General features: G+C 38.1%; 2 protein-coding genes across 4 annotated transcripts in view; one reads left to right on the forward strand and one right to left on the reverse strand.

The window, feature by feature from the left end:
- SH3YL1 (SH3 and SYLF domain containing 1) overlaps nucleotides 1–19466 on the reverse strand; it is a 47934-nt gene extending 28468 nt beyond the window's left edge. The window contains exons 1-5 of one of the 3 annotated variants that reach the window (XM_015621534.3): nucleotides 19324–19466; nucleotides 6195–6305; nucleotides 5223–5336; nucleotides 4671–4735; nucleotides 1985–2097 (exon numbers count right to left, since the gene is read on the reverse strand). In XM_015621534.3, coding sequence (XP_015477020.1) covers nucleotides 1985–2097; nucleotides 4671–4735; nucleotides 5223–5336; nucleotides 6195–6305; nucleotides 19324–19351 — 431 coding nt within the window. In that variant the 5' untranslated portion in view covers nucleotides 19352–19466. Of the gene's footprint in view, nucleotides 1–1984; nucleotides 2098–4670; nucleotides 4736–5222; nucleotides 5337–6194; nucleotides 6306–6420; nucleotides 6442–19323 lie in introns of those variants that run through there. The other 2 variants (XM_015621536.3, XM_015621538.3) reach the window with 2 other exon arrangements.
- Nucleotides 19390–19610, forward strand: part of ACP1 (acid phosphatase 1) — a 20727-nt gene continuing 20506 nt past the window's right edge. The window contains exon 1 of the mRNA XM_033512932.1: nucleotides 19390–19573. Coding sequence (XP_033368823.1) covers nucleotides 19390–19573 — 184 coding nt within the window. The remainder of the gene's footprint in view (nucleotides 19574–19610) is intronic.

Here is a 19610-nt window from a genome sequence, read left to right on the forward strand (position 1 = left end):
ATTTTTGGTTAAAAGACAAAATGGATATAATATAAAATTGAAAGCAGGTTGCTCTGGATGTTGTCCAGACAGTTTTTGAAGAATTCCAGGTTTATAATTCCACAGACACTCTGAGTAACCTGTATCAGCACTTAATTTTAATCATGTCAATTTTTTTTTCTCATATCCAGTCAGAATCTTCCTTGTCTTGATATATGACTACTACTTCTCATTGTTTTGCCATGCACCTCTCTGAAGAACTGGGGTCTGTCTTGGTGACGCCCTGATGGGAATGCAGACTCAGAAGGTCTTCTCTCTTTCAGGTTCAATAAGCTGAGCTCTCCCAGCCTCGTTGTTGACATGCTGCATTTCCCTGGCATTTAGGTAGTGGTTCACTGCACACACTCAGGTTTATAAACAACTTTCTGCAGGATTAAAACTCAACACAATATTCTAGTCATGGTCTATGAAACTTCAAGTAAAGGTGAACAATCACTTCCCGTATCTACTGGCTACAGACCCATTGGTGCAACTTCCAACACTGTTCACTGCTTTTTCTGTCAGGAATTAGCTGCTGACTTAGCCCCACTGCCCACCAGGATCCCAGCACCTTCTCTATAGGGAAGCTGCTCAGTCTGGTAGGGGGTTCACCCAACTAGGAATGCAGAACTTTACACTTGTCCTTGTTTAATTTCATGAGGTTTTGTGCTGGATCTTTACACTCTGTAAGTCCATTTTTCTCTAATGGTGGCCCTACCCTGAAGTGCATTGGCTGCACCCTCTGGTTTGGAGTCGTCCACAAATTGAAGAGGATATTTTGCAAGTGCTCCTCTAGGTCACTGATAAAAACACCAAGCAGGAGAGGTCCTAGAAGAGTCTCCTGTGGAATTCCAGAGAAATCTGGCTTCAGACTTCAATATGAACCATTTACCACTGCTCTTCTAACCTGATGATCGGGTTCTTTGCCTGTTTGCTTGTCTCCCCATTCTGACAACTATGTCCCAGCTTGAACACAGAGATGTTGCAGGACAGTGTACTAAATGCCTCTGTAGGGCACATTCACTGCCCTTCCCTGATCCACAGATCTCTCCCTCTTCTGTGCAGTAAGTACCATCCTTTTATTTTGTTAGAAAAGATTAAAAAACAGCAGTTAAAAACTTCATCATCATAAAAAAAACCAGCCATAAGGAGGCATATGTTCCATAAGCAGAGTCTAAGGCAGCTGTGCTTGGTAAGCCTGGAGAACAGAAGACTTGGCCCAAACCTAGCAGCAGGTTTCAAGTATCTATGGAGAGGTAATCAAGAGTATGAAGCCAGGCTCTTTATAGCAGCATACAGAGGAAAAATAAAATACTGTTGACGTAAATAGAAGGAAGAAATACTTTGACTGGATGTCAGGCAGGAGAGCTGAACAGTAGAGCAGGTTGCCCAGAGAACCAAGCAGTCTCCCTTATTGGAGATTTTCAAGATCCAACTGGAAAAAAGGACTGAGTGACCTGATCTGAAGTCGTAATAGAATTTGCTTGGAGCAGGAGGTTGGAGTAGCAGTCTTGCAAGGCTCATTTTCAAGTAAAATTATTTCACCTCATCCTTCAAAGTAAACAGGCTTAACCACTTAAAGGTTTAGAAGAAATTATTTGGTGTAGTTTTTATTTAAATTTATTTAATGTTGGGAAAAACTGTGGTAACAGAAAGCACACACTCTTATGTTACTAAAAATCATATCTATCAGGCACAGAAGCACCTGTGGTCTTCATTGAGCCTAGCCAAGCAGTCTCCTGCAAAAAGAGAGCAAATCTCAGAATACTTTCCTTCTACCAATAAATTACTTAATCAGGAAAGAACAAAAAAAGAACAAAAAAAGTGATTAGCAAGAACAAAATGGTTCAGTCAGCATATAGGTTGCCCAGGTTGTTCTATAACATATAAAAAAAAAAATCCACATCAATGTGGCTTTTAAAAATTATCTTCCATATATGCTTTATTAGGAAAACACATTACCCACCTCCCCAGAGGTCCAATTGCCACAGTCAGATTTCCTCCAAGTGTAAGATTCCCTCCTTTGGCAAAAGCTTCTACTGCTCTTTCATGATTCAGTATTATCACTAAGTCTGAGACCTATAAAATATCAGATAAAAGTGCTACACTTTTTAAGAAGAAAGAACAGCACAGAAGATGATCTTCCTTTCTTGTAAAGGATTATTTTGAAATAGCTTTCATTACAAAGTTGATTCTTTTTCTGCAAGGTATTTTGAATAAAAAATCCTTTCAACTACTTTTTTAATCAAATTTGACTGATTTTTTTCAAAGTGCTGATATGGTCAGTATGGGATAAACAAGAGATATAAGAGAAACTCTATGTTAATTCAAAATTCCTAATTGAGAATTTCTTATTTTCTATGGCTTATACAAACAATTATGAAGGCACATTTTCAGATGTGAATCATTTAGATCCTTTAATAATTAAACTAATAAAGGTAAGACAAAACCTACTAAACAAAAATTCCTGTCCAAAGAATTAAAAGCAAAAAGGATACAGGTGCTATTGATAAAATTTTATTTTCATGACAGGAGTTTTATATATCTGTGTGCATGTATATGAATTATTAACTTTTTAAGACTTGGATATGAGATTAAGTTAGTTACTTCAAGAACCTATTAAATCTAATAATTGAAGAGGTAGCAATATACCCAAGGACTACTGCACCTGATCTTTCATCTGATGGACTTGACTGAAAGCCAGGTTCAGAAAATAACTTTCAACTTACCCCAAATTCCAAACAGTGACAGCAGGGAATACAAGAGGAAATACCAGATTATTTGCAAAACAAGGCTGGCCTAGAAGTATTACACAGAGCACAAGAGAAGTCTTTGTTATTAGCCCCCTGGAAACCTCCACCCCATCCCAAAAAAGACAGCTACAGGAGCAGTTGGTGAATTATCCAGGGATGGACGAAGAATGTCTTTCAGGATACTGCTTCCTCCTCTCACCCAGTAAGAGGATGAATTCATTGTTAAAGATAAGCAAATCCATAGTGAGACAACCTTCAAGGAAAGCATTTATATGAATTTTAAAACTGGTCTTTAATTTGAGAAACCAAGTCATTGTGACTTCTGAAGCCTGTAATCTCCTTCTTGTTACTTAAAAGCATCGATAAGTACCACTACAACTATGTCAACTATCATCTCTCCTACAGGAATAAATTTCACCTAGTTTCTAAAACATCTAGGTTTATATAGGACTAGAAGAATGCTGAAATGGGACTCTGGGCTCCTAAGCCACTCAGGTATTTCTGAATAATATATATTTTCTAGAAGAAATAAAAAATATTGTATTATAATAATGTCAGTAAGGAAACAGCATTTTGTAACCTGACTAAAATTTCAAATGAAGGGCACAGGATCACTCAGAAAAAAATTACTCTCACAAACAGCTTCTATATTGAAATTATTTGATTCAGTATCAATAGGGAGTGTCTACATTATCTAAAATATCAGGTGGGGATGATTAAAATAAAATTTTCATAGATTAATCAAGACACATAAAGAGGCTTAAAATAAAGAAAAAAGCAAACAAATCCCACAACAAAACAAACTCTGGGGCTCAAACGTTATAATGCATTCAGATCCTGTAGTCATGAAAACCAATGAAAATCTGTTATAAAAATTAATGATTTTGTATTCACATCATCCTTTAAAAAGTGCATGCAATAATGCCCGAGATCACACAGTGAACAATGAGTAGAGAATAAAATATTGATCTGTTGCTCAATATGTGAGTGCTGGCTGACTGGCCAGGATAGGGACAGCTGGCTAGCTGTAGATGTACTGGGGGTTGGCATAGATCACTAAGATCAGCTGTACATGGGTTCTTCTGAAGAGCTGAACGCCCATTGCAAGAGATCTTGTTGGCAGTGTAATGTTACTCTGCTTTCTTTGGGAATCAGCAGAACAGAAGCTAAACAAAGAGAAGGATGAATCTGGAGGCTAGGGAGAGGAAGCAGAGGAAAGATGAAAACATGCAAGTGTGAAGGAGCTGTGAGGAAGAAGAAATGGGAAGCAGAGGTAGAGTGCTGTCAGGGCTCAGCTCACAAGGGTTTCCCTAAATATGTTGGGAGTCCTTTACTCAAGTATTTCTGCTGGCTGGAACTGGCTCCTTTTCTACATTATTCCTTCAGAAGCAGCATCACCAGTTTTGGTGCTTTCAAACTGAAAGGTCGTGTCAGGAACCACAAGTGTGAGTGCGAAATGTGTTAAGTAGAGTAACATTAAGTGGAGTCCATTTTACTCCAACTTAAGTTCTTTACACTGTTTCTTGCCAAATGGAGTCCCTGTGCCCTTTAGTAAAGCATTTGACACAGTATTAAGTATAGGATGCCTTTTCAATTAACTTCAATTGTCTTATAAGGGAACACTGACAGGAGGCTCTTTGTAAGTGAAAAATTCAGCTAGCAGAGAGAAATCAAGGAAATTAGTGTCATGTCACTTCTTTTTATCTAAATGTCTTCTAACAATTTGACTGATGGGAACTAAATCCCTCTTTTTTTTGTCTTGCATAAATGGATTTCATAATAATATTTTTGTACATAAAATCAGATTCTACTATCTCACTAACATTTAGATCTTTGTCAATGTATTTTAATTTCTTGCAAAAAAAGTTACCAACAAGTATATCAAATGCAAAACCATACCTCAATTCCAATTTCAAAACCACCACCAAGACCAGCAATTCCTATTGCAGAGGGAGCAGACCAGGCTGTCACGTAATGCAAGATAAATTTACATATATTACAAGCAATATTCATTTCATTATTGCAGTTAAAAAAATGCTAACATATTCTTTATTTAAAACTCTGTTCAAAACCACTACAATAGAATCATAACTATAATGCTTCATCCTACAGAAAAGGATTTAAGAAATACAAACCCTCATGATCTAAACAATTCCTTGTTACAAATTATTTATCATATACTTCTTCATAATCAGATATAATCAATTTTTCTAATGAATTTTATACAATTTACTTTTATATTTCATCCTTTTCCACAAAGATACTGAAAACATTTACATTTGGTCAAACAAAGGTACAAAGATTTGAAAACAGCTTTCACACCAAACACAGTCACCTATTTGCCTGACTCATCACACATCTCCCGTTCTATGCTGTGAAAGAATAATGAAAAAATGTATTTTTATCTCTTCTAATTCTTTCATGAAGTACAAAAGGGAAATATCCACTTACTTCCATTAGGAAGACGAGCTAATACAATTCCACTTCCACCTCGAGCAGTGACCAAAAATCCAGCTTTGATAACAGACAAAACTGCAAGACCTTTGGCTTTAGCTATTACATGAGCTGAAACAGCAAAATCGTTTATTCAAGACCTCATAAGAGAAGTTCTAAGAGAAGGGGAAAACAAAACTCAACATTTAACAAGTATGAACACAAGAGTCAAATAATCAAAGCAAAAGCTTAAAGAAAACTGCAAAAAAAGTTGAAGTGATCATGATGCCTCCACCACAGAGAACCTCAAACCTAGCTACAGGTCACATTAACCTGTGACAATTCATGCACTGCCACAACTGCTTCACCTGTTCTGATTAGCTTGTATAGAATGAGTTTGTTTAGTGCCACACACTTTGTGTGAGCACCCTTGGCAAGATAAACGAAAAACAGGCAGTAAATAGCTGACAACTATGTCTCCACCTGGAAGACACTAGGAGAAACACAGAGTAACAATTGTAAAAATAAAGAGAACAGCCGCAAATAAGAGTGCTGAACTAGTATCAAAAGGAAAAGCACCCCGATTTCTTTGCTTCAACTTATTTTCATCTAGCTAATTCTAATCAACACAGATATTCAAGAGCTAGAGCTACTATTCTAGGTTCTCTCTTAAGAACATACATTTACAGGGCTGAGCATGAGACAGTCCATCCATCCTGGGGGAAGCCTTACAGTGCAGGTACCTTGTAGCAGTAAACATGCAAAAGATCTCCCAGTAAGTAACATCTGCCAAGAATACAGCAAACTGAAACCCTGTATTTAATATTTTCAAAGTTTTTGAAATATTTTCAAAGAAGTTATGGCACCCAAAATTTTCATTCATCTCTAAGTTGTGGTCAGTGAAAACAGAGGGAATTGGTAAAGACAGCATGAGTGCAACACAGGGAGCACTGAAGGTTTCAGCTGAATCAAAACATTTTCTTTACTCACGTGGTATGATTTTATCTGGTCCATTTCTGGAAGTTATTTCTGTAAATTCTCGCAGTATTTTAGCTGCCTTTTTAGCTTCTGACTTCAGGTTGGAAGGTATAGGGTTGTTCACTGTAAAACATGAAAGAAATAATGGTCAGTTTAGGGTATCTCATATAAAAAAAACCCCAGTATCATTTGTATGGGAAAAGTGTTTCTTTACAAATACAAAGTAAATCAAACTAACTCGGAACAAATGAATATAAGAAGTTATCTTCTGCATCAGATCCACATTTTGTTTCTGATAGTTTTAACTGAAGATACCAATTAATAAAACACACAAGCCTGATTCCTGTATGTTATCTCTTCCTCTTGCAGGAGTTCAGAATCCACACTGGTAACAGCAGGGGTGTTTCACATCCTTAGTTGTTCCTGTCACTATTTATTTATAGATTTGCCTTTTTAAATCTCTGCCATTGGAATTCCTGCAGCAGCAGTTCACCTCCTCCTTAAAGAAATATGTGCTCTATTTTAAATTAATCTACTAGCAACAGTGAATGCCTCCTAGCTGAAGTCTCACAAGTTCTAGTGAATACCTAATGCATTCAACTTATCTACTACCTTCATGCTTTTACAAATAGTCAAAGCCCCCAGCCTGCTCCACTCTTTCAGGAGTCTCAGCCTTCTTAGTCTCTCCTCAGGGTAGTTGCTCCATCATTGACCACTCTAATTGCTCTTCTCTACACCACCATCAACTCTGCTGTCCTTCAAACAGCAGAGCAACTGGCAACTGCTGACTCATGAACATTAAAATTTCATATCTCTTCAGGACTCTTCTCTTACAGAGCTGAACATGTGGCATGTTCTGAAAGTGAACAAAATTCTGTTTCAGACCAAGAAATTTCCTTTACAGATCTACTTCCTGTTGAAGGTTTTATCAGGATTTTCTTTCCAATGTGATCTAACATAAGACACTCATGTATTTCAACTGAAGAAAAAGCACAGATTAGAGATAAGTTATGTTTACTTTATAAAGCTCCAGAGTAGCAAACACAGAAAATCTTGAAATCTACTCTCCAAACCAATGAGATCATAAAGTCTATGGAAGTGTGTTTATTCCATTTTGATCCACCAGATCTCCTGTCACTAGTTAACAACTAGACAGAATCGAGTATTATAAATTATTAGTATTTTACAACATTATAAATACCATTTTATGTAAGAATAGTAATGTTTCCCTTGTAGATTTGTGAAAAAGAAGCCCTAGTGAAGTTAAAGAGACAGGAATTAGTCTTGATTGTTCCATCTACTAAAATCCCTCAGAGCTACTTCAAGTATTCTTGTTTCCTGGTCTGGTCATAACAACACTCACTATTTCCAAGTTTATCAAAACCAAACCATCCAGGTAACACATTAATATAACTGCCAGATCAAAGATGCATCTAGTCTCACATCACATCTCTGAAAAAAACTAGTGACAGCATTTCCATAAAATTCTACTGTTCCTAAATTCACAAACATATAAAAAAGACTGTGCATAGAGAAAACACATTCAGTCAAAAGTGGACTATTTTTTAAATTTACATTCTCTGAATATTCATTCATCTCTTCACTCTGGGCAACATTTCCACCCAAAACCAAGAAGGTGAGGACTAAATGCATTTTGAGGTTACATCAATGAAGTTTAGAGAGCAATTCAGCTCAGACCAAGTGAAGTGCATAGCAGCAAGACAGCCAGGTTTTTGCCCAGGCTCCGTTGACTAGAAGATGATAGACCTCTATTTTTCGAAGAGATGAATACTCCTGTAGTATGTTCTCCAGGCAAGAAGGAAGATTCCAAGAATAAGATTTTGACAGCTGAATGTCTGGATTAGTGCTTTCTGAGACAGCCTGCAGCAATATCTGGCTTTGGTGAAGATGTAGCAGGTACAACCTTGGAGAGTCTGAAGTGACATCATTCATCAGAAGGCTGTCCAGAAATATCTCTCTGAGAACAAAAGGAAATGTATAGAATGCAACAGACTCTAAACTTCTCTTTTAGAAGAGAACTCCCTTCTCTTTTCAGAAAATTAAGATAATAGTCAAGACCCTGAGCATGAAAGGATAGGAGAAGGTGAAGCTCTAAGATCTCAGGATATTCTGAAAAGTTCTTGGCATGTGAATTTTCTCTGACTGTTACAGTACTATAATTGTCAAACTGCTTGCAGGAGTTTTGAACATGCATTTCTTCTGTGGCTGGAAGGCTTCCCCAGGCTGGAACCTGCCTACATGGCAAGAGGAGAGGCCAGTGTAACTCAAATAAAGCATGAACTCATGAGTGCTTTCGGTAGATTAACAACCTGGGGTGGAGCAAATGTTTCCATTACTTCTGATGTTTGTACTTCACACTGTATTTTCAAGGTCACAGGGCAAACATGACCAGCATGTTGTAAAAGAAAAACAAGATTTCTGCTTTTGTACAGAGATAAATTGAGGCAGTCTCAAAAAGCATACTGCAACAACAGTCTTCTCAAGAAGGTGCAAAGAATAAAGCCAGCATATTATAATTTGTAAATAACCATTAACATTGTAATACACAGTGCATGTCCATTTCCAAAATCAGGTGAACAATTCTAGGAAAGTTTATATTATATATAAACTTACACAGAATCACATAACTATATATTATATAATTATGTTATATATATGTTATATACATTATATATATATATATATGTTATATAACTATATAATTATAAAATTATATGTACGTGTTTATTCAATGTAAGTATGTAAGTTTTCACTTAAGATACTTTACAAGTCTAGAGGTCTGGGAAGGGTCACCTGCCCAGTCTATCCAAAATACACATTTCATGGTACTTCATTTTTCTCATGCTTCAATAAGATTAGACTGTGATAAAATGGATAGTTATGTGCCTGACCATGCAGGACTTCTAGCAAAGTGATCAAGAAAATGATCACATGATCAATTAAAATAAGACCTATACACTGGAGATAAAAAAACATTGGGGAGATGAAAACACTGGGGAGTCACAAAACATTACTGAGCAAAAACAAGCATTATCCAGCTTCTAGATTAGAGAAATAAAATCAACTTCTCTTATCATACTCTTCTTCCTTGTTTGCCCAATGCATTTCCTCCTCCCCTTTGCTTCTCTCTGGCTAATCTCAGAATTTAGAGAAACTTCTCCAATTATTATTCCTACTACTAAAAAGTAAAAAAAAAAAAAAAACCACAACAAAAACAAACAAACAAACAAAAAACAGCTTGTGTTTCATACAGATTAAATCTCTCTTAACTAAATCCATTGAGAAAATGAGGTGTTTTAGACCTGAAAGTCTGCAAATAGGATGAATAGAGTGGGGAAAAATATAAAATCATATTACAGTTTTTGTAAGCATATGCAGATTTCAGATTCAGAATTGCTTCAGAAAGATTTGATGGTTACCACAAAAAACTCTGTGCATGTCACTGTGCATGTAAGAGCTACTAATTAATTGAAGACAATTTAAAGCTGAACTTCAGGAGCAAGAAAAGTAATACTGTTACTACCTCATTGTTTCTTCACCTCTCAGTACATATCTGGTTGCTCAGAGCAACCTGCTCTAGTCAAAGGTGTCCCTGCCTATTGCAGGAGTGGTTGGATTAGATGTCCTCTTTCCTTCTAGCCCAAACCATTCTATGACTTTCCTGCACAAGGAGTCAAAAACCTGCATTCTAAAATACAAACTTTGCACGGAAAAATAGCATCAGTTAATCAAATTAAAAATTAGGTATTTCCACTCTAACCTTTCTAAAAGGTATTTGTTTTTTTGTTTTTTTAGTTTTGGTGCCACATAGTGGGGTACCCTTATCACCAGGGAATGGACAAACTGAAGAGACATTCATCTAGCTGTACACTACAACAGCAAGCACAGGAAAGCTTAACTTCCCATCTTCAAACCAACATCAGCAACTTCACTTTCTCCCCGTATCACTTGTTTCATGCATTATTATTTCTTCTGCATTCCTTAGGTAGTTACAGGAATTCACTCCTCCATTATTCCTTGCTTTTTCCCTTCCTGCCACAGACTGAAGTAATGAAGGATTATTTTTCTGGACTAAGACACAGCAGGTGGATTTGACAACAGCGTTTTGCCAGTTACGTTGCATGTGGCTAGACTTGTGCACTTTCAGAAGCTAAGAAATGGGTGATATTTCTAAAGCACAATAGAAATACAGAGAGGGAAAAAGGGAAGAAAAAAAGAAAGAGGTTGAACATGCCAAAGCTGAAGAGATCAAAGCTACACCTTGTAGAGAAGGGCTGCAAGTAAGATTTACATTTAGACAGTAGAAGGTATGAAAATTAAAGTGACATTAATTGGCAAGCAAACATGGCAGACAGATTTTAACAGTGGGCCAGATGAATAAGCCACCTGATTAAACAATTCCATGCTGCAAACCAACACAGTTACTTGAAGTAGTAACCATGATTCTTTCCCCAGTAGCTCACTTTGAGTTCCTTTATTTACTTCCATAACGTTGTGTAGATACTAAAGAACTGGTGGGATGCCTACAGGAGCCTTGAGAAACCGATGACTTGGTTAAAAACAAAACATCACAAACAAATCCACACTCTGACCTCAATTATGTATAATTTGATGACTGATAAGGCCTGGCTGGACTCCCATTTTGGAAACAGCAGAAGAAATAGAGCATTTTTATCACCATGGAAAGGGGGAAGCTTGACTCTCCCTCTTGGGCTGTGCCACATTCAGGATTTTGTTGGCAGAGTTCAGGATTACATAAGGACAGAGTCAACAATCAACACTAAAAAGACCAAGTTTAATAGTTCTATATATTGTGTATATATGGTATGGCTGAGGCTTGACTCATACCATATAATTTTAGATCAATCAATTCCATAAAATTCTGTCCAAAGGCAAAGTAAATTATTTTTTTTTTAGTAAAAAAACCCTAATAAATCAAAAATAGCACAAATATGCCAGACAATTCAAAACTACTCACCTTAAAAAAAAAAATGACATGGAGATTTGCACTATGAAAGGGTGGCATTTGTCCAAAAATATAATAGAAATAAAATAAGTGTTATAGTAAAGGCAGAGGAGTAAATTTTGCTTCTATTTATTTTATTCACTCTACAAACTTACAGACTTGTAAGTGGGATTTCTGTGACCTCAAAAATTATTTCAACTTCTGTTCATCTGTCAAATTATTCTCTTCTCCCTCAAGCTTGCCTTAGCATTTGGACTATAAAATTAGTTCCTTAGAAACTCATTTAATATCGCAAGTCTATTGAAAAAAATCATATAGACATATCTGCTTTTTAACAAAAATACTGTATGAAATATTTAGACATAAGCAGAATTTCCGTGTTCAGTTTACACCATCGCTAACATACGTAATAACCCTGTAGCACTGTCTTCACTATTAGCATATAAGTATGCATATCTAATTTTCTGTTTTGTATTCAAGCACTGCTCAGGAAAGAGGTAACCAGGAGCAATAAGACAATAATATCTATCAGGAGGATACACTGACTGATGGATTTGGAATGCCGTGACCAGTGAATGCTCAGCTGGGAGCAAGCTTCATTTGTACTCCTGCTCGTTGTTGAAAGGAGAAGATATTGAGCATATGTGAGTCAGCAACACAAACCCCATGGGGGAATATCACACCAAAATTGATTAACTGCTTAATTTGTAAGCTGATGAGGCAAGTGCGTCAGCCTCTAATTTACATTCTGACTAACAGAAATAATTTGCTGGCTGAACATTTGGTGAAATTATCTGAGCAAGGTGCATTAAAGAATAAATAAAGCCTTTTTACTTAAAAACTATAACTAATTCTGATACAATCAAAATTATGCTGAATATGAGCAGATGAAATAAAGCTTAGTGGCATTACGAGAACCCAAACATCAAAAGTACAGTTTCAAAGAATGGATGACAAAGGGGAGACAAAGACTCGCATGCAGATTTCACACATATGTTGTCCATGTATGCTTGAGCTTTGAAGTATTTGGTAAAAAGTGATTTAGTGGGGTTTTTTGGCTACAAAAAGAAGAAAAAACAATGACAAATACCTCTATGACAGATAAACCAGGACAGACCCACATACAATAATTCAGTCTTCACTTTCATTTCACTAAAATGTTCAGAAACAGCACAAGAATACATTAAGGCATAGCTGATTTGCAAATACCCATGATTGCATCAGGAACATCAATGCTAAAAGGCTTATATGAACAAAGAACATTCAAAATTAGGAACATTCATAAACATGAAAACTTGCATAGGCAAGAAAAGTTAAAGAAAAACACTCTAATGGGAAGGAGAAACCAGAAAAACAAGACTGTGCAGCACTGGAAAAGGGCCTAAACAAGAAATTTCAATTTGGCACTACAATCAAAGAGATTAATGCAATTTTGGTTTCACAAATGTGTAACAACATGATACTGTGGTAGCCAGCTCCAGCCTTGGGATTCATCTGGTACTTGGAATTCCTTGAATAGCATGCCAGATGTGCATCGTAAGCATTTAGCCCAGCCAAAGAAAATGTGATGCAATACAGAGATGTGGATGACGAGTAGCAGCCTATGCTAAACACATCTCTATTTAGCATAGAGTCTCCATTTAAAATTTCCAACACTTGAAGCCGATGACAGAAAGCAAAGAATCCAGATTAATGAAATGTCAAGAAAAGATCCGTGGAGTTCAAGGAAATAGCGGAGTAAGTCGAAAAGGAACCTACAAGAAAAGGATGTTAAAAAATAAAGGCAATAACAACCCTCTTTAGTTGAATGCCAGAGGCTGAGCTCCTTACTCCTGGTTTGGAACCAACAGCAGCAAGCACATACTGTTTCCTCAAGACTCCAAGAGCTGTGAGCAAGGAAAGGCTCAGAATGTACACTCTGAACATCCTGGTTATGGTATAGACAAGGAGTCTACGAAAGCAGTAGTAGAGAATGAGAAAGCATTACTGACACACTGGTTAGCTAATGGGCAAGGTTGTACAATTCTGACATAGGCAACTTGAGAACAGCAAAGGAGACAAGAAAATACATCAGTGCAAGGTGATGGAAGCAGAGCTGAAAAGAAAAAGAAAACAGGGTCTCTGTACAGTGAAGATTTGCACTTTGCTCATGTATTTCTACCATGATCTTTATCACCTGGATTCCTGAAGTTTGACCAGCTTCCACGCTTCACTGCTTATCACCAACATTGATGTGAGAAATCAGTGATCTGTCAGTGACAGTATGAGCTATGGTAGGATACAAGTACTACAGCAAGCACTACGTGGCCTTGAAGAGTGTCAGCTGAGCTACACTGGAAGATTCTGTGTGCTTTCACAACCCTAATGGTTTTTATACAGGCAATTAATGTAACTACGCTTTCCTCCTTCTCCACCCTGGATTACAAGTTGTTTACTGGATGGCATTGCATTAAACTGCTCCTGTTAGTGGTGAGAGAGGCAGAACAGACCAGAAAGGTCTGCAGAACCTGCAGCTGACAGCATACAGAAATCAAGGAGTTGGAAGTATTTTAAGGTTTACCTAAGACAGATGGAAATATACTCTGTCCAAACAGTTCAGCAAAAGTAAAAAAGTAAAAAATAAAGCTAAAAATGAAAAAAGACCCTCCTCTTATCCATGTTAAAACCAGCCTGTTAGCCTGTTTTTCCTTGTTTTACCTGCAATAACCTGCTAAAGTTAGCTGCTGATGACAGCCTGTGACCAGAAAAAATCTCATGAGCATACTGAAGTTACAACTAAATTCAGCCTTCAAGAACTCAAATATGCAAAAGGAATGACACATATCAGAAGATAGAACTTTCTCCAAAAGGAAAACAGCCCAACAATTTTATATTTCAAAGAGGAGAATCTCAGACATTGCTATCAATATAGAAAGCTGAGATATTTACATAATTTCAAAGATTTTTTTTAATGAAGAACATTATAATAAAAAATTAGAATTTGTGAAGCTTGTATTTCCACAATTACACATATTTATACATTTAAATCACAGCAATTTGTGTGGAGGGAGGACTAACAAATGCCATTAATACTTTTCAAAACCTTTATGCAAACTTGCATTACATCTGTATGGTTATTGCAAGACAGCAAAGGAGTCAGCAAGAAGTAACACAGGCATCTACATTTGGACTTTGGCATGCAAATACACAGTATGAAATCAACCCAAAATACAAAGAACCACAAGTCTTTACTGAAAAAAACCCAACATTTTAAATACAGAAGGTCTTTCATTGATAGAAATGAAGTAATGGAGATAGTCAATCACATTTCTTCCTTTGTTCTCACCTCTAGAAGACTGTAGGTTTGAGTTTTGAGGGGTTTTTGTGTGTGTGTTTCTAAGGTTTTTTTTTTAATATATCACTATGAGTTATGGAAATTAAAATACTTCTGAAGATAAGTCAAAGGAAGCCAGAATCATCAGAAGCACGTAAATGTGGTAACTGTAAACCTGGAGAGGCAAGCCGTCTCACCCCAATGTGTATGTCCTCTATGTCTACCATGAGCTGGTACTCTATGATGAGCAACTCTTCACAGCCTTTATTAGAGAAACTTCTTTATTAGAATGGCTTTAGAAAAACATTCTTTATTATTTTTTAGAAAAACATTCATTATTAGAATGGTTTCTGTTGGAAGGAACCTGAAAGATCATCCAGTTCCAGCCCCTTGTAATGGGCAGGGACACCTTCTCCTAGACTAGGTTGCTCAAAGTCCCACCCAGTGTGGTCATGAACACTTCCACAGACGAGGCATCCACAGCTCATCTGGGCAACCTGTTCCCAATGCCTCACTACCCTCACAGTAAAGAATGCATTCATAACATGCAATTTAGATCTCCCCTCTTTTAGTTTAAAATTGCTACCCCTTGTTCTACCACTACCTGCCTGTGTACAAAGTCACCTTTTAGGCATCACCTCTCTCCCTGGAGATGTCTCTTCTCCACTCTAAACAAACAGAGCTTTCTCAGCCTGTCTCCATAGGAGAGGTGCTTCCTCCCTTTGATCAACTCTGTTGCCCTCCTCTGAATTTGCTCCAACAGGTCTACATCTGACCTGTGCTAAAAATTCCAGAGCTGGATGCAGCACTCCAGGTGGTGTCTCATGAGAGCAGAGCAGAGGAATCCCAACCCTTGCCCTGCTGCCCATGCTGCTTTGGATGCAGCCCAGGGTACAGTTGGGTTTTCCGGGCTCAGGAGCATATTGCTACATTGCCAACTCATGTTCAGCATCTGTCTGCCAGAACCTCCAAGTCCTTCTCAGCAGTGCTGTTCATAATGAGTTCCTCTCCCAGTCCACAGCCGTATCTGGGACTGCCTTGAGCCAGGTGTTGAACTTCATGAGGTTCTCGTGGTACCACTTCTCAAGCTTGTCCAGGTCCCTCTCGGTGGCATCCCATCCTTGTTGTATCAATGGCAGTGCTCACCTTCATGCCATAAGCAAACTTGCTGAGGATAATCACTGAAGTTACTTAGGTTTAAGGCTTTCTACAGTGACTTTTTAAAGGAATAAGTAAACTTCATGGTCAAGTTTTTAGGCTGTTGTCCTCTAAGCAAAGGTATTTTGTAAACTCAGGCTTACAGAGATAGAAATTGAGATGTTAGCTGATGACACATTGGAAAGCAAAGCAAAATTTATTTGAAACGCCGTAATTACATAAAATAACACATCCAAAACAAGCTTAGGCCCTGATATAAATTAAATGGTATGAAATGTGATAAAAGTAATAATGATTGTTAGCTGTATCAGTGTGACTCTTGTCACGTATAGTGTCCAAAAGCATAAAAGATTTTTGGTCAGCTCTAGTGTTTACAAGCTGCCTTTTCAAAACTTGCAACCATTATGCATGCATTTCTAGACCTTGGGAGCTCAATATTTTTCACAAGAAATCTTCCTTTTGTTAATGCTAAAATCACCCTACAACATGTGAAAAACCCATGCCCTGTTTCATTGCAGCATAATTTTTATGACTTTTTCATAACTTTTCTCCACAGAGCGGAAAAAGCTTAACTAATTCAAACACAAAGTTGATGACTTTGTAATTTTACATGGTATCAGACCTCAGTCTCACATTGAACTATTTCCTTGAGAAAAGTCAAGGAAAAAAAGCCCTGTAATACAGAGTCTCTTGCGTTGTCAAAAGCATTTGACGAGTTGGGTTCCCAGCAGTTTTTGCACTGAAGTCAGCTTGGAGAAAATTCTAATTAGAGATGCAGAATTTCCTCTCATCTCCTTTTCTGATGAAAGCTGGAATACATGACAGTAAAATGATAGTGACAAAGCTGAACAACATATATTAAAGAAAAATATGTTCCCCTTGTAGATGCGTGATGTTTCCACTAGGTGATGTTCCTTATTTCTAAGGAACTGTGGTGTGTGAAGACAGTTGATACCCGCCTGAGGCACAGAGGATTTATTCCAAAAAGCACATTAGACATCTCTTCAGCTGCACAGGAGGCAGAGTAGTGGAATACCTATAGCTAAAAGTCTTCAGAGATTCCTATAACTTTTACCAATTACAAGAATATTAAAATCCCAAGTCCAGAGTCCTACAACCAAGTTGTAGCCTTTGCACTAGAAGAAAGGATACACACAAGTGTCATGAGGAAGAAATCACTCCATTTGTGCAAAAAGAGTCATAAAACATCATTTTCAAGAATATAGAGGCAGTGACATGCTCTAAAACATGCATGAAAGGCACAGTTGTGCTGGGGGTTGTCTAAGACTCATGTCTGAAATCTAGCAAGAATTTGTACTACAAGAATTGCAGGCTTTGGCTCCAAACATGCCGCCACACCTATCCACCCTACACCCATGCCCTAGGATGCTGTCCACTTGAAACCCTTTTAGCTAGTTTTTCATAATAATATCGCTTATTATAGTATGTTGGATGTGTAAACAACTGGCACCAAAGGGGTCCTACCTACCAAGATAAATACCATGACTGAAGCTAAGTCAGAGCTACAAATTCAGATATACCTGTCTCATGTCATCTTAATACAGGAGTTGGTATGTGAAATTTAGATGGGGGGTAAGGGGAAAATTCAAAAGAGAATCCTAATTTTGACTTGTTAACTATATTTTAATCATGAAGAAAAAACTTCAAGGCAACCCAAGCACACTAACATTATTACCCTTTGCACATGAAAGCTTTAACTAAAACAAGGCTGTTTTTATACAAAAATCCTAAACAAACATCTTGTTTATCTTCTCACCAAGGCCAGAAGTACAGAGAGAATAAAAATATAAGATGAAACCCAGATGTGCACTACACAACAGCCTCTTTGCTACCATGGAAAAATATTAACTACCTAAACAAAACACATATTCTACTTATTTCCCAATGAAAATAATTAACACTTCTGTTAAGAAAACTGTCACTATGTGCATGGATCAATCTAAGTCACCAATTCCCCCAACTAATTAATTCCTACCATTAATCACACAAGAAACATTTCTTCAAGCTAAAAGGAATAAACATTTAAAAAGTGAAGGTGCTTGATATTTATTAATCAAAAATTAGAAGAGCCCTAGTTCTGCCTAAGTTCTTAAATTGTCTTGTTCACAAGAGCATTTCTTCTCCACTAAGTCATACAAGTTATCCTTCATAACAGCCCTGCATTACAGGCTCTTTTACAACAATGCAATAACTGTTTCAAAAGCCCCCAAAATAAGGAGAGCTTATTGCATCAGAAAGTATAATTCTTAATGGTGAGAAACCGTGACACAATGCAAAGGACAACACTGAATTCTGTCACAGTCCATTTCAAAGGTATGAAGTTGCCATTAGCTGAAGAAAGCAAAAACTGTGTCTCTCTTCCATTGTTGAGGGCTGAAAATGACAGAATCATTTAGGCTGGAAAACACCTCTGAGATCATCATGTCCAACCTTTGCCTAAATACCACTTTGTCAACTAGACCACACCCTTAAATGCCACGTCCAGCTGTTCCTCGAGCACCTTCAGGGATGGTGACTCCACCACCTCCTTGGGCAGCCTGTTCCTACGCTTGACAATCCCTTGAATTAAGAATGCGGGATAACACTTAAGATAAGGATCCTCCCCAGTCCCCTCCCAAAGACAGGGAAACATGAAAGACTGTCTCAAAATTACAGCTAGGCATGTGCCGACATGTGACATACACAGCTACAAACATCAGGTTTTATAGGAACGCCAGGATGGCTTTTCAAAGCATTTGCTTCTATATAGAGCCTCACCTTCCCCAACCCACAAACATTGGAACAGGGGTGTAGGGAGGAAATCTGCTTCCAATATCAACACTGCAAGGGACTACATATGACAGAGAGCAGGACTAAAGGTACTCTACACTGCTCAGTTATATAATATGGCAGAGCCACATGTGAGAATGCCACAACTGACTCATCTTGCCCTCCTTCACCAAGGCCATGTCTGACAAGCAAGCAGAGCCATGGCCCCTGACTGGCTCCACCACCTCACACCCGTGAACGGGCCTGACAAGGGCAGGATGCCACAGGCACCAAGGACAGAAACCACACTGCTGATCACCTAGCACTTCCACAGGTCAAATAACCAGATAATTTTAAAAAATGTGGTTGTCCAACTGTATTTACAGAAGAAGTGGCATATGCAAGATATTCTGAGATGCATAAAAGGAAATGCACAGTTTGTTTCATTCCACAGCAAATGTTATATAAGCTCTTCAGCTTTCATTTGCAAGTCACAGATCTGGCACAAAATTAATAATCTGGCATTTTTCATTTAACCTCCAAAGTGCTGCATTTTGACCAGAAGACCAGCAAGGCAAGTCTTTAAAAAGAAGCAGAGGAATCCAGTCCTGGCCACACCCTGCCATGGTGGGGCTACGCCTGCTGGTGTTACAAAACCCAGCCAGGTACACAGATACAGTGTACAAGACAGCCCAGGAGAAAAAATAGAAATATATTCATACAAATGTTAAACATGTTATCTAACTAAATAAATTTAAATAAAATAAAAAAAGCATACGAATATATATCTTTTACAATACATAATAGGTATATATAACCTATCTTTATTATACACAGATATAAAATACAACTAAATAAAACCAAAAACCAGACACTCGAGCTGCCCTGGAAAGCACCCGTGTGCTCAATTTTACCTATAGCCTGAAGAGGCCAAAGCCGCATTCGACGCTTCTCAGATTTTTACGTGGAGGACGCAGCACATGCTGCGACCCCGGGCGAGAAGGGGCTGCGATGAGCCAGCGCAGCCCTGCCCGTGCTGTACGAGCGCGTTGGCTCTGCCCGCAGGGGTGCGAGGGCGGCTCCGTGCCCGCTGCGCCTGCCCCGCCGAGGAGCCCAGCTGGCCCCGCGGGACCCTCGCTCCTGCCCCGCCGAGGAGCCCAGCTGGCCCCGCGGGACCCTCGCTCCTGCCCCGCCGAGGAAC

Source organism: Parus major, chromosome 3 (genome assembly GCF_001522545.3).
Source record: "Parus major isolate Abel chromosome 3, Parus_major1.1, whole genome shotgun sequence".
Taxonomy (NCBI): domain Eukaryota; kingdom Metazoa; phylum Chordata; class Aves; order Passeriformes; family Paridae; genus Parus; species Parus major.